Genomic DNA, 14,484 nt, shown 5'->3' with positions numbered 1-14,484 from the left:
GGTGCACGCCCGACAAATCGCCGTATACAAAGAATTTTCCTTGTATACAAGCGTCAAAGTACTGATAGAAATACGATACTAACAGGTAGCATAGAGCTGCTCAAAAAAACCTAAATAACTGAGTTTCATATACATAGCCTAGATCCAAATATACAAGGTTACTCGCACTGCAAGCATTAAACAACTATATACGTAAAATTGCCAAAAACAACTACCTGCAGTAGTGAAATAGCCTCTTAGCTCTTGACTGTCTGGGTAGGGCTCATAGCTCGCAAACGCCCTTACCTCGATCCTTGCGTCGGCGAAGCATTGCAGCAGCCGGCACCGTGGCTTTGCCAAACAGCAGTAACAACTGGGCAGTGAGAACTACTGTATTAAAAACAGGTAGTCACTCAGTTGCGGTTGCCGCCCAAACAACATCGTCTTACCCACTAAGTCTACAGAAGGGAGCAATAAATAGTAGAAAGCAGGAGCGAAGTACACTCTACTGCTATCAATCACTACACTATCATGCTCTAACACACCAACTGTAGGAAATGTCAAATCTGACCAATTCCAATCAACTGTAAACATACCCTCCCTTGGGACTGTGATACACCCGTCTCTCCCCGTGCGGACTCCAGCTACCCCCAACCCAATCTGCTCTGTGGGAGAGCAAGTCCAACTGGCAATGACGCGACACCAACGCGAAAGCACAAAGCCTGAGCTCCGGTAGGGCACTCGTGGGCGCTACCCAACGAGTATACAGCCGTATGCTCTGTCGAGCTCAAACAGGCTCTTGGAAAAGCCAAAGTCAAGTAACCACGTCAACTTGAATCTACCCACCAACAGGTAATGTGCCCTCGGACAATCTGACTCCCAAAAGGCGATACGGGTCACGTCAACTCGACGGCACCCCAGTCCCCGGAACAATTTGACCGATCCTGTAAATCCACTCGGCGCACCAGACGAGCTAAATTGTGAACTAAACTACCGTGGAGTACTCATCTCGAAGATACTGCGATATAGTACAATTTTAATAACGGCTCCTTCAGAGCTAATATCAGGCAGTTTAAACAAGTGACAGGTCCAAATCGCAGGTTTTCTCCTAATTCAATTTTCAAGTCCAAACGATGTATAACCTACTTAATTATTACACATTGCCTCAAATTCAGATTTGCACCTACAATATAATTCGATGAATTCGAGCTAGAATAAGAGTATCCAAAGGTCGAAATCTATACATGCCCGACGGAATATGAACTTAGCAGTAAAAGCCGCATGTAACCCACCTCTCAAGCAACCTCCTGGCAGCGAAGAAAGTGTTAATCGACCAAAGCTAACCTTATCCAAATTCAGGCAAACAAGGTTCCTGAAGCTTACGCTCTCGAAGCACGGAATTTCCAAATGGCCAGGTTTCGCTGAATTCGACGTCCTACGCAGAAACGGGCCAGAATACGAATACGCTCGACGCTGGACCTGCTTCCAAAAATTGCGATTCTTGGCTCAGAATCTTCGTCTCGACAGTCCCGGTTCCAAACGCAACCAAATCTCGTCGAAATCGATGCTCTACGTCTAGCGTACGAGCTGAAATCTAACAGTCGACGCACAAGATCCTCAACCAGCGACTCCAATTCCGGCACGGCGTCGAGAACGACGAAAACACTCCTCCTCGCCCGGCCTCCTCGCTAAACTCGCGGCCCGACGCACGTAGTGCCTCGACGCGCTCCCCAGCGGCGACGTTCGAAAATCACCCGAATGGAGCCATAAATCTCTCCAAGCCACGATTCAAGTTCTGAGAGTAAAAGAAAATGATAATTATCCCTCAGACAGGTAGAGTGATAAATATCAAGAGGGAGTTGTTGGCATGCTTTCCATAGGGCTGTAAATGAGCCGACACGAGGCGGAGCTGGGGTCGAGCTCGTTCGGCTCGTTTATTAAACGAGTCGAACACGAGCTGGGCTCGTTAAAGTATTGAGCGAAAATTCAGTCGTGTTCGCTCGTTAATAAACGGCAGCGGAACACGAGCTGGCCCTCACGAGTTGACCAAGAACAATAATTAAAAAGGATTAGATTAAATATATATAAAAAATAAATTGTATAAATCTTATTCATTAGGACTTTGATTTAATAGTTAAAATACATATAAATAAGTCTTTTATATTTAAGTTCGATTTATATTTTATTTTTTTTAAAAATTAGATGATTAAAAAAAAATATAATTTATATATAATTATTTAATTTATATATAAAATATAAATTATATAAATATAAATATATGTATTCGAGCCTGTTATCGAGCGAACACTGACGGCGGAGCTGACCCCAGCTTAGTGCTTCGGCTCGTTTTTAAACGCAGCTGAAAAAATCCAGCTCGTATTCGAGCTCGTTTAATAAACGATGCGAGACGTCTCAGAGCTCATTTCGCACGCGACACGAGTGGCTCCGAACAGCAGCCCCTAGATTGCCACCCCTACTTATCCACCAACCCCAAAAAGACCATAATGCCCTTCTTTTTTTTTTTTTTTACCACTCAAGCCAAGATGCCACAGTGTGGGGGTCAAAAGAAGCTATAGCATCTTTTCATATAATTGATAACCAGTCTCGTGTTCTCTTACGATTTTGTGGCATCTTACGCTATTAGATAAAATAGAGTTGGGGGGGTTAAAAATATATAGGGATATGGCTTCTGCATTCTCCGGACCGCGAGAAAATATATTGTTAACCGATTCATATGTGATATATGCTAACGCCAATATTACATACGAAAATAAATAAATTATTTTTTTTATCATACTTTTTCACCTGCGGGTTATATGGGCATGGATTTTAAATTTACTTGTAATTTTTTGGATGGCCAACATGTTTACCTGTACGCCGCCCGCAGGGTGGGCAGGTGGTATACGGGTTACCTACAAATTCTTTTTTCCTTTTTTTTTGCTCTGACTTGTAAACGCCAAACTTATTAGAGTTTCTATCCGCCTAAATAAATCCAGTTTCTAACTTTGTCAGCCCGAATGAGATTGATACTAGGTGAAAAATAGAAAAAGGTAATTCGTCCTGAAAAACTGATTGTGAAAAAATGGACCGTGAAAGGTGGGATCTATATCTTCCTTAATTTATCCTGATCTGTCAAAATCTGCTTTCTCATTTGTTTTTTCCTGACCAGCACTCGCGAATGAAGTGTATAGTAAAAATTAACCGCCACCGAACTATTTCGATCCGCCAAATAAATGGAGGATAAGGTCGGAACTCTCCCAACCTTTGTATACATCGTTTACTCTTCGAATCTCTGAGGACAGGTCACAAAATTAAATCAAATTAACTAATATACTCTATAAATTTAAAGCGACCTATAAATAAAAAATTATAAAAATTTGACACCATTCTCTTAAACAGAACAGAATCTATTTCATACTCAACGCTATGGTGTTTTGATGGGTTATTATTAGATTTGATTTAGAATATTATCACAAATATATGCGGGTGCCAGTGTCATGGATGTTACAGATACACTGAGTCAAACATTAATAATTCGCTCCGTATTTGAAGTTTTATCCAATGATGTAATATCATGACCTGCATAATTGCATAAGCAGTTCACAAAAAGTTCCAGTTGAGCACTTAATTTATATCTTGATGTTTACGTTAAAAGTGGAAGTCAAGATCAAGCCCACTAAAAAAGTGGCCTGCTTATTGTGGGATGACTCCAAGTCCAGCAACTTTTTTACCACATTTTCTCGGTTTCACACCTCACCAAAAAAAAAAACAAAAAAAAGAAAAAAAACCTTTGTCATGGCTAAGGGTTTATCAGCTCGATTTTGGTTCAATTTGCCAAAAAAATTAAGGTTCAATTTGCAAAAAAAATTAAATCTAATTAAAATTCTGTTTGCATCTTGCCAAGTAGGAGAGGAGTTAAGGGTTAGAGGTAGACAGAGTAAATAGGGAATTGGATAATTTTAAGGGAAGAGATAATGAAGCCTTAAGCTTTTCCTTGTGGGAGCCTGGAGCACGAACAGGTCACCATGGTGATTCGAGAAGGAGCAGGAGTTTTTCATAGGGAGTGGTACAGCAAAGGGCGATTGTGATGGAGTAGTAGAAGCTTCGGAGCAGGTGCGAACCTTCGCGGTCGGAGCCGAGATGGTGAGGTAAAAGGGGCGGCCAGCGACCAGCGGATTGTGGATATTGGGAGGAGAAGGACCCGGGAGGCCCACTTACCTGCAACAGGCGATCCTTGCGGCAGAATCGGTTTCTTTACAGCGCCCACGATTCCATCGAATTCGACCCAAGACGGAGGCAGAGAGGCCCCAATTTATAATTCGTTCTCAATTAGCAATGTTTAGTTTTATTAATCGCATTTTAGTCCATTATATAGGGGAACAAATAGCAAATTGTAAACCTAACTAGATTTTTATGGAAATATTGTTATAGTCTCTGCCCTATTTCATTATCTTCTGCCTTCCTCTCTTCTAGCCTCAACATCTTATCCGATCTATCTCTCTCTTCATCTCTCTTTTGTCGCCTCAAATCCCATCCGTCTCCCTCTTATTCGTTATCTCGTACAGTATATGGGCGGGGTAATCTCGAGATACGATTTGATGTAGCCATCATCCTGCCACGCCGTCCTTCGTCTCAGCGGAATTATCATTCATTGACGGGTTTGGCTGAGTCAGATACGATAACAATTGGTATCAGAGCCGGTTCGTCCACGGCCCTGTGTTGTGGAGATTGCCTCCTACTGCCAATCTTCGGCATGAGGTGCCGGAAACTCTCGGGATATGCTTGAAACTCATCTTATGAACTTCACAGGATAAAGTTCACTATGGCGGAGTGACTACATCTCTCTGAGTTAAGGTCGAGATAATTGCGGTGCTCCTTTTCAAGTGCAAGAATTAGTTTTGAGCTCATGTCGATTGCGTCCAACGTTGCAAGATGGCTCCGATTGCCCAACAAGAAATTGAACTCTACTTGTCAGATAATGGATCACAGACCTATTCACTTATTGGCTTTGGAACATACTTCATCTATCGCGATCGTTAGACCTTTCTAATAACCAAATAGCGGCATGTTGCCATTTTCTCTGGAAATATGACATCATAAGAGTTTTAAAGTTAGGTCAACCATTTACATGGATTCTACCATCTTTGCCGGGTTTCTTGATTGGCCTGACTTCTCAAACAATATGTTTTTTGGATCACTTCCATTGGTCTTTCTTTCAAGCAAATCTGTTCACCGTTCGTTCCTCGAATACAATTCCCCACTTAGTGATGGATTCCCATCATTTTCTATATGCAAATGCCAATTCTTTGTTCGAACTTGACATGCGAGCCAACAAATTATTTGGTGAGCTGCCAAATTGCTGGTATGGTGCCATCAAAGGATCTATATATTATAAACTTATCCAATTAACAGCTATCAGGACAACTTCCTGATTCATTGGGCTTTGTCCGTAATCTTGAGTTCTTACACTTAAACAATAACACCATAAATGGAAAACTTCCTTCTTCTTTACAGTATTGCCCATTAGTACTACTTGATCTTGGGCAAAACAATTTATCGGGTGAGATTCCTACATGGCTAGGAAAGTTAACAAATCTTACAATTCTTCGATTGATGTCAAATATGTTTGCCGGCAACATTCCTGCAGAGCTCGGACAACTTGAGAATCTTCAAATCTTGGATCTTTCTTGGAACAATCTATCAGGAAACATACCTCAATCTTTTGGTAATTTCCATGCAATGGCTTCAACCAAGTTATCTAAATACATGGCTAATATACATTTGGTTTATTTTATTTTTGATGTAATACAAACAATCGATGGACATATATTAGGTTACATGTTGAATCAAAATTTTTCCAGTTAAAGATTAAATATTGCAACAAAAGGGTTGGATCTTCAATTTTCTAAGAACCTCTATCTTGAGAAGAGCATGGACCTCTCAGGTAACAACCTTTGTGGTGTGATTCCTGAGCAATTAGCCGATCTATCAGCGCTGCACAATTTGAACTTACCAAGAAATCACTTAAAGGGAAGGATTCCTGATAAGATAGGAAACTTACAATCTTTGGAGTCTCTCGATCTTTCTATAAACGAATTAAATGGAACCATCCCCCAAAGTATAACGGCCTTGACATCTCTGAGCAGCTTGAATTTATCGTACAATAACTTCTCAGGAAGGATTCCATCTGGAGATCAAATGCAGACACTGGTTGATCCTACTATATATGCTGGCAATCCCTATCTCTGCGGTCCCCCTATTTTGAAGAATTGCTCCGGAAATGAACCGACATATACTCCTGATGAGACGAAACAACACAATGGTGGCTTGGAGAACATAGAAATTTTTCTTGCTACGGGGTTGGGATTTATTGTGGGGCTTTGGGGGGTTTACGGTGTCTTGCTCTTCAAATCTGCATGGAAAAATACTTACTTCTACATGATTGACAAGATGTACTACAAGTTTTTTGCTGGCAATTGAGACACACTAAGATCATCATATATATTAGAAGTTGTAGAAGTTTGTATACATACCAGTAAAGCTATGCAATAATATGTTGTATGCTGATCGAAATGGATTTTGAAGTTTCTGTTCTCATACACTTGCGGTTAGTGAAATGCAATAATCTGTTGTCAAAAAAATTATTTACGGTAACAAAAATTGTCACTTCAGCACCAAACAATATTTGTCATATTCGCAGATACCGATCCTTATATTATATATATATATAATATATACTAAGTATAAGCCTACACGTCTTCAATACTATTAGCTGGTTGCGTACGCCTACGTACCTATATTAGGTGATTATATATATATATATATATATATATATATATAGTAGGGCCTACTGTGCTATTAGGAGGGACAGCAGTTTTGTGTCATAACTTTCTAACCCCCCATTAATGTTGATGGAGTAGTGTTATAGATAAGAGAGGGAAGAGATATTGGTTCTCCCAAATATCTTCTTCCTCTCTTTCTTGATATAACTACATCACTTGCATGGGTTAGAAAAGTTAGGAGATAAGGGCTGTTGTACTCCTCAATAAGCATAGTAGCCGATTTCATACTATATATATATATATATATATATATATATATATATATATATATAATTACAGTATTGAATTGAAAGTATGAGATAGATTACAGCAGAGGATGCCAACAAATTAAGAAATTGGGGAGATAGGTTAGTTGCTCGATGAGATTACGACCTTAGCGGTCCCCGAAATTGGATAAAGCGCCGTGACAATTTGCGTCTTTTATTTAATCTCTTATTTTACTATGAGCTTTTACAATTTAAGTCCACATCTATTTTACTTCTAAATATAAGAAATTGTTGATTATAGAAGTAGTGAATGATTGATAATCGGAATAATTAAATATTACTATCATGTCATCAAAATTTTCTATTAGCAACTAAAGTTGGCAGTTTGTAGCGTAATTGAGATGTGCGAACATTTCAGAACAAACAAAAGTTATACAGCCAGACCTCGAAGTGTTACACGGCTGATAGGGTGAGGGGTCAGAAATGTAGTTATGTTACTCTTTTTTTTAGGAGCAAAGAGCCTTTTAGTTTCCTCATGTTGAACCTGTTCTATTATAATAGTTATTACAGATAACTAAGGTGAGTCAAATGGAATGGTTTTGTTGGTAATAGCTTACAAAATTAATTAATCTTACTTCGCTCAACCACCAATCATTTTTTTTATTCTCTCTCCGTTTTAGTTTCTCTCCAAACATGTAGTTATAATTAGTAAATGCCCCAATATCCCAATCAGTGAAAAATGATTCTATATTAGAATATATGAGGGCCTACAACAGCCTCATAAGAACAAATCATAGGTTTAAGCATTTTTGTCCGTCGTTTGGGGTTCTCAAAGAGTGTATTAGTATAACGGATCAGATTTGTACAATTAGGTATCGTACTAACTGACAGCCAGAAGTCTCCAATACTCCCATCATATATAGGCCTACACTATAATAATATAGGTAATATAATTAGGTTTAAGCTTATTGAGCCAGCACGATTGCCATCTCGGATTAAAGGTAATTACTTTATGCTACGCTGTTGCTTTATAATTTTTTTGACTGTATTATAAAATTTTTTCCCACTTTTTCACTTTTCTGGTTGAAACAACCAGTACTCTTAAAAAGCTTAAGCTTTACCGAGAATGCAGGTATTATTATATGATTTTATATTTAATAGCTCACCTCTCCATGTCTATGGGTTGGTGATTTTCTTTTTTCTTTTGCTTAGTTTGAAGCTGTTAAAGAACAGTATCTCCTCTCTGTGGTATATTAAAGAGTTTTCCTTGTCCTCAAAAATTTACTTGTTGTTTCGCCTTTCAAAAAATAAAGGTGACTTAATAGGTAAACTTCTTACGCTATACGTGTAATTTTCAAAATGACCAACATAATTGCCTCATCTGTATCGCCTCTACCCCATCCTGCTCATCTCTCGCGGCGTGTATTGCTTGTCCGCCGGCCCGTAGCGGGCACGAGCACCGCCTCGAGTCTGTCCTCCCCGCATTCATAACGGAAGTTTCTTCTCCGCCTATTTCACGGTGCTTACCTACTCCGTGTCCTCCAGGCCGTTGATTTGGTCCTTGCTGTTTATCCGGGGTGCGGTATGATAGGGATTAGCGAGGTATCGTGGTGGGGTATGATGACGGCAGTGCCGAGAGAAAGTTGTTTGGGACTGGGATCGCTCTATACCTGAGCAAGGCATAAAGGAATGCGAGTGATAGCTTGTGCATTGGCGGTCCTCGAGAAGTCCGCTATAGTGTTTGGTGGAAGGCGACTCGTCGATCCTCCCCTACATTACCCCCGATGAATGTGGGAGAGGGAGATTGCCAGAGGACTTGCTATGATATATGGTGTTCACTTCGACGGGCGGAGGCGTATAGGATAGTATGTGGAAGAAAGGATAGCAGGCAGAGGGAAGGCTCGAAGTTCGAGGATCCGACGTTAAGCAAGGGCATCGCACTGTTCACAGGACGGAAAATTATATGTTCGACTGGGGGTGATTACATTCCTCTGTTGCTGATATTATTGACTGTTACACTTACTTTGGTGTGATACTAGTCTCGAGATTTAGTTATACCTTAACGGAGGCGAAGTCGATTGAATCCGGATGTCCTATCATCCGAAAACAATTATAGCAACAGAGGCTCTTGTGAGACCCCAATAGTCCGGCTTAAGCATTTTGTAGTGACGAAGACAAGGCGATTGCTTGAGCGTGGACTTTCCCCGCGAGATCTATGCGGCGAGCACCTTAAGGTTGAAGCCTTTACTGAGGTGTTTGATAGAGTTGGTTTGGATAGGTAAGGAGGTTAAGGAATATGCGCAAGTGAGACTCGCTAAAGGTAGACGGAGTAGTCAGTCCTAGGATAGGGTCACCGCGCGGGCGTCTAAGTCGGGATCACAGTTATGATAAGGGAGGTATCGGTATAGTCAATTATCAAGTCAATAAGTGTGATAGCAGATGTGATATAGTAAAGCGGCGCGTTCGGCTAGTTGTCTGGCCGCTGGATCATGCAGAAGGTACACAAGCCCCCGAGTATCCGCGGTAAGCCGGTCAGAATGACAAGGTAGCCAAGACAAGAGTTGAACAACGCCTGATAGTGTGATGAAGATACTGAGTCCTTGAGACGCGCGATACAAATCTGCGTACGTTTGCGTTGTAAGAGAAGATGAGAGATACTTGTGAGACATCAAAGTAGTCCTATATAGATATATAGGGCTATGACTCTTAACTCGCGCACTGATCTAAGTGTCAGTTTTGGGTCGCGGCGTGGTCTAGCACAGGAAGTATGGTTCTCACAGAGAGTGTGTTAAGCGTGCGCAACACTAGGGAGGGAGTGTACGTCCTAGGATGTGGGTGACACTCGCGCTGCACCCTTGGAGTTTGGGCATCACACCAATGCGTGAGTCACGGCTCCGACTTCTGCTTCGGCCTCCGCTGCTCCGCGACAGTCACAGCGCGCATGCCCCCGCATGTCTACTGGAGCAACCCGATGGTGGCCGCGTCAGCGAGGCATTTCATATCTCTTTGAAAGCACAGAGATAGGCTCTCTCGGCGCTCATCATCTTCGGTGCTCACGTACTTCTCTTCTCTTGCCTGCTCATAGCTCGGTATGGAGTCCTATGTCGATTAGACCGATATATAATGTTAGTTGAGCATAGGTATTAATTGTTGGTTCATGTATATTAGTCTTCATGGAATAGCGCGCGAGTTGAGTTTGACAACGTTGTCCAAATTGGATATTCAATTGATTTTTCGGACTTATTAGCAATTTCTCTCGATCGAATACACTTGCAACTTGCAGCTATTGATATTGACTCCATAGTGTGTGCGGACTTTTGTGGGGTGGATGCACCTGAGACACATTTAGAGTCAAGGATGAATGTATTTGAGTACTGTAGAAGAGTGATAGATCATATTTTGTGATTTTCGCGATTTGGGATCATGCCAGTTGACTTTGCTTTGTATTTCATCACCTGTTGCCTAGTGATCGATGAAGGCGCTTTCGACATCAGTACCTTGGAATCGATTGGCTGTAAGTATCATGCACATAGATTGTAAAGCAAAGGTGATCACTTTTTTGGTGAAAGGGCGCTTCAAAATCAATAATTTTACTGGTCAGATGGAAAGCGTGGGTTTGTGCCTTAGTTTGCGAAATTGTTACAAAGGCTCGCTGTCTTTGACTAGATCTATGACTAAGTAAATTCACCAAAATCACATGAAATTTTGATTTGTTACGCGACAATTTTTGTCAAGAGCAAGAAGTATTTAGCACATATTAAACAAAAGGTCATAACGTATTTGAGTCGCTGAAAATTTTAATGTCATTATCATCATATTTAATATTTTTCTTTTCAGCTTGTTGATTTTAGGCGTCGCTTGAAGTCCATCTAAGGAAATCGTATACTCAAGAAGAATCTCGTCAAAAGTAGTGTATTAGATTACTTTCAACTCTCGGTAGATAGTTCTATAGAGTGTGATCGTCGCGCTTGGATTCATTTAGCGCTCCGCGTAATTACTACTAGGGTATTTAGCCACCGGGATCAAGGGATGAATCTAGAATTTTTAGCTGATAGAATTTAATTCCTACTAGGTAGACTAGTGATCAGAGTATATCGATTTCTAAGTTACTTATTACGCATTAATATATATATATATATATACCCCCAGTAACGTGATAGTTTAGATAATGTAAATTAAAGGTCCTAAGTTAGCAAGACCTTTCTACATAATAACTGTGTATTTGTATTATATAGTTCCGGGATTTTGGATCACGTGGGAGCCCCGTACTATCAATCGGTGTGTTTGTAAAGAAGACAGAGCATAGGGAGATTCATGTCTCTCTATCATGCTTTGTCCGACTCGCGGTTGATTCAATATATACTCCGTTTGACTAATGTTTCATCCTGGTTAGCTAATAGTCACTATATAAAAAGCACAATACCCGTTGCCTTCCGATTCATTTATGACACGACATAGTGGGGCTTCCACATCATCTCTCGTAACCGTACATTTCTTTAGATCATGATCCGAAAGAACCTAATAGCACCAAATACTTCCTGCCTATTTGAATAGTTTCCTGCCTTGCGAGGTCATAATACATATGAGTTATATATAGAATTAGTGCGATAAGAAAATGACTACTTCCACATAGCTAACAAGGTATTTGGTACTATTAAATTTCTGGTCTTTGTATATTTAAAACAGGAGTTGAGATGAGGTTTAAGCGAGTCGGTAGGATGTAGATATTAAGATAGGTATCCGATGTGACGGGCCTTAGAGTATGGGGTGGGAGTTGGTGGCACTATAATTCACGGTTATGCATTGTAGGCTCACGAATGCCCGGCGGCTGTTAGGACTTAATGAACGTGTCTTCAAGTCTTACTTGGATCGTTTTCTGTGTGGTAGTCTTGAAATAGTGATAGTCAAAGCGAATGAATAATTTGAGTGAAATCTACTCTCGGTAAAAGAGATAAATCTAACGGCCAAAATGATAGAAAAGTGAGTATGTGATTACGAGACCAAATGTTCGTACTTATCGATAGAATCCAAGGCACCTGAGGAAGGACTCTGTGTACAACTTAACTTATTAGGTAAGGATGAATATTTATTTAGTACGAAGAGAGTGTGAAAGAAATGCAGGGGGGGGGGATGTTGGCTTCGGAAGTTGCATTCCTTGAGCATGTGATTCGGTGACGGGAAGACGAGACGGAGAGAGAGTGTAGGCTGGGCGTATACTACCGATAGCACAGAGGCTTGTGCTACCAAAGGTTGTTTTGATGATGTGTCTATCAAAAATCGAAGTTTTGTCGGATTTGCATCGTCGGTGGCTAAGGTGGTGATAGGACTATTTTATACTGATATAAAAGATATAATTGGGCACACCTAAATTTCATATCACAGTTACCGCGTTGTAGCAAATCATTTGGTTTTTATCATATTTAGATTTTTAAGAGAGTTTTTTATTTGTATATATAATGCCTTGCGGAATACATTATTATTTAGATCGGTCTCTGATGGAATTAAGTATTTTCTTGTCTTATATATTTATATATGAGCCAAGATAACCGTTACTTACTCAAAATAGCGAGTGTAGCTTTTCGCCGCTGTTTTAGTTTCATTTAGAAATAAACTTAACTACAAATGCTGAATTTAAATAATAAAATTTATTTTTTACTTTAAAATAGAATAATATTTACTTATAGAATATATTTGTTAATTTTTTTTGCATGTTTTAAGTCGAGATTAAGTGTGTTAATTCTCTAAATAAAATAGTCTGGTTGAAGTGGATATTATAATATATTATGATTGACTAAAGATTATACTAAACTTTAAAAATAAAAAATTAAAATAAAATTTCTATGGCAAGGGGCCTGAAATCCACGGCCTGGTCCCGGTTATAGCCTTCACCGCCGTGCCTCTCCTCGGGTGATGGAGATATGTCGGCCGTTGACGGACTGGTATCTAAGGAGAGGTATAAGGCGCAATTTGGGTTCCGCACTGTCACTCTGCTCGCATTGTTCTCGCGAATTAAGTATCCGTGTGCGAACGTGAACCCCGAGGTCGGACCCGCAAGTTTAAGTTATTGTCACTCTGATTCCAGACAGATTGAAGGCCTTATGATAAAATTATCCAACCCATGCGATCTCGAGGTTGGGTCGCTGCCGGTGGTCTTCGCACGCAGTTGTGGAGACACTCCATTTGCCGAAAATGGGGGCTTTCACAGTGGGCCACATTACACTCCTATCATTGACCACGGGATGCAAAGTAAATCATGTTTATGATTTCAGCAGTTTGCGAAGGTCTCTGGTCAACCTCGGAATGATGAACGCAGATCCAACATAGGAGTGGTAAATCTGATTTATAACAGCAAAAAAGAAATTTAAATTTGTGTGAAGATTATGTTACGGATTTGTTAAAAAAGAGTTGAAGCCCGGTGAAGAATGTGTGTTTCGCTTCTTGAAATATGTGCTTGTGAAAGTTTATGATGACTCTCATTCGTATCTCAAAATTATCTACCTATTGATCTTGGTACAGTCAGGCTATGTGGTGTGCCGACGAATTGACAGTTGAGTAATAGTGAAAAAATGTGATCGGCTGGAAAATATTGCCGCAAAAACCTGAATATGGATTATAACAACCGCCATTGCTTCGAGAATTGTGGCTTTCAATTGGGAAGTGGTAGCTCAGACGTTCCAATTGTTGATATTGCAAGTTAGGTGGTGCGCACCCGACCTTGTTGGAGAGAGTTAGATCACAGTTACAATTCATATCCTCAAAAGCCAGTGCACGGTAATCGTTGAGTGGTAGGACATCGCCGAATGCATCTTCAAGTTGCGCTCCGCGATGGCCAATCCGGGCTTTCTGAGGCATTATGTGTTCACTAGTGCATGAGGATGCGCGAGCGATGATTCATGCAGTAAGCACCACCAATCCTATTAGCATACATCGGGTGGCACTACGATGATATAAGGATTTGAGAAACATTATGTGGTGGCCCGAGCATGAAGAAGGATATTGGGGTGCGCCTTGTGTGGCCAATGCTTTGCTGTGACCAACAAGCGTGGAGGCGAACACTCGGACTCCTGCGGAGCTACAAAAGTTTACCAATCCCCGTGTGAAATGGCGAGGACGTGAATTATGGCACTGGTAGCTGGGGTTTACCTCCGTTCTCAGGCCGGTCCGACTGCAATATGCGCGTGCGTCCTGGGATCAGCATCCCGAATCACCGGCAATTCATGCGCATCCCACACACACAATTGGATACACAGACCGTGATAAACTTGCACCGAGTTTATTTGGGATGACGGTGGATCCGACTACATTGTGTTCCGCGTATCAAATTGCTGTTCGGCATCGAACCTCGTCTACTTTGCAGTCTTGAAGAACCTTGCAATGCTCTTGAACACGGTCGTGTTTCATTATGCTTTTTCATCCTCAGAGCGATGGTCAGTCGGACGAGGACCGATACCAATCCT

The 14,484-nt window shown here is 40.8% G+C and overlaps 1 protein-coding gene across 1 annotated transcript in view; it reads left to right on the top strand.

Moving 5' to 3' along the window:
• Positions 1–6,459, top strand: part of LOC109720360 (probable LRR receptor-like serine/threonine-protein kinase At4g36180) — a 15,938-nt gene extending 9,479 nt beyond the window's left edge. Inside the window, exon 2 of the mRNA XM_020247409.1 lies at positions 6,155–6,459. Coding sequence (XP_020102998.1) covers positions 6,155–6,459 — 305 coding nt within the window. The remainder of the gene's footprint in view (positions 1–6,154) is intronic.

This window comes from Ananas comosus, linkage group 14 (assembly GCF_001540865.1).
Source record: "Ananas comosus cultivar F153 linkage group 14, ASM154086v1, whole genome shotgun sequence".
Taxonomy (NCBI): Eukaryota; Viridiplantae; Streptophyta; class Magnoliopsida; order Poales; family Bromeliaceae; genus Ananas; species Ananas comosus.
This window is presented reverse-complemented; position numbering and strand designations above follow the sequence as displayed.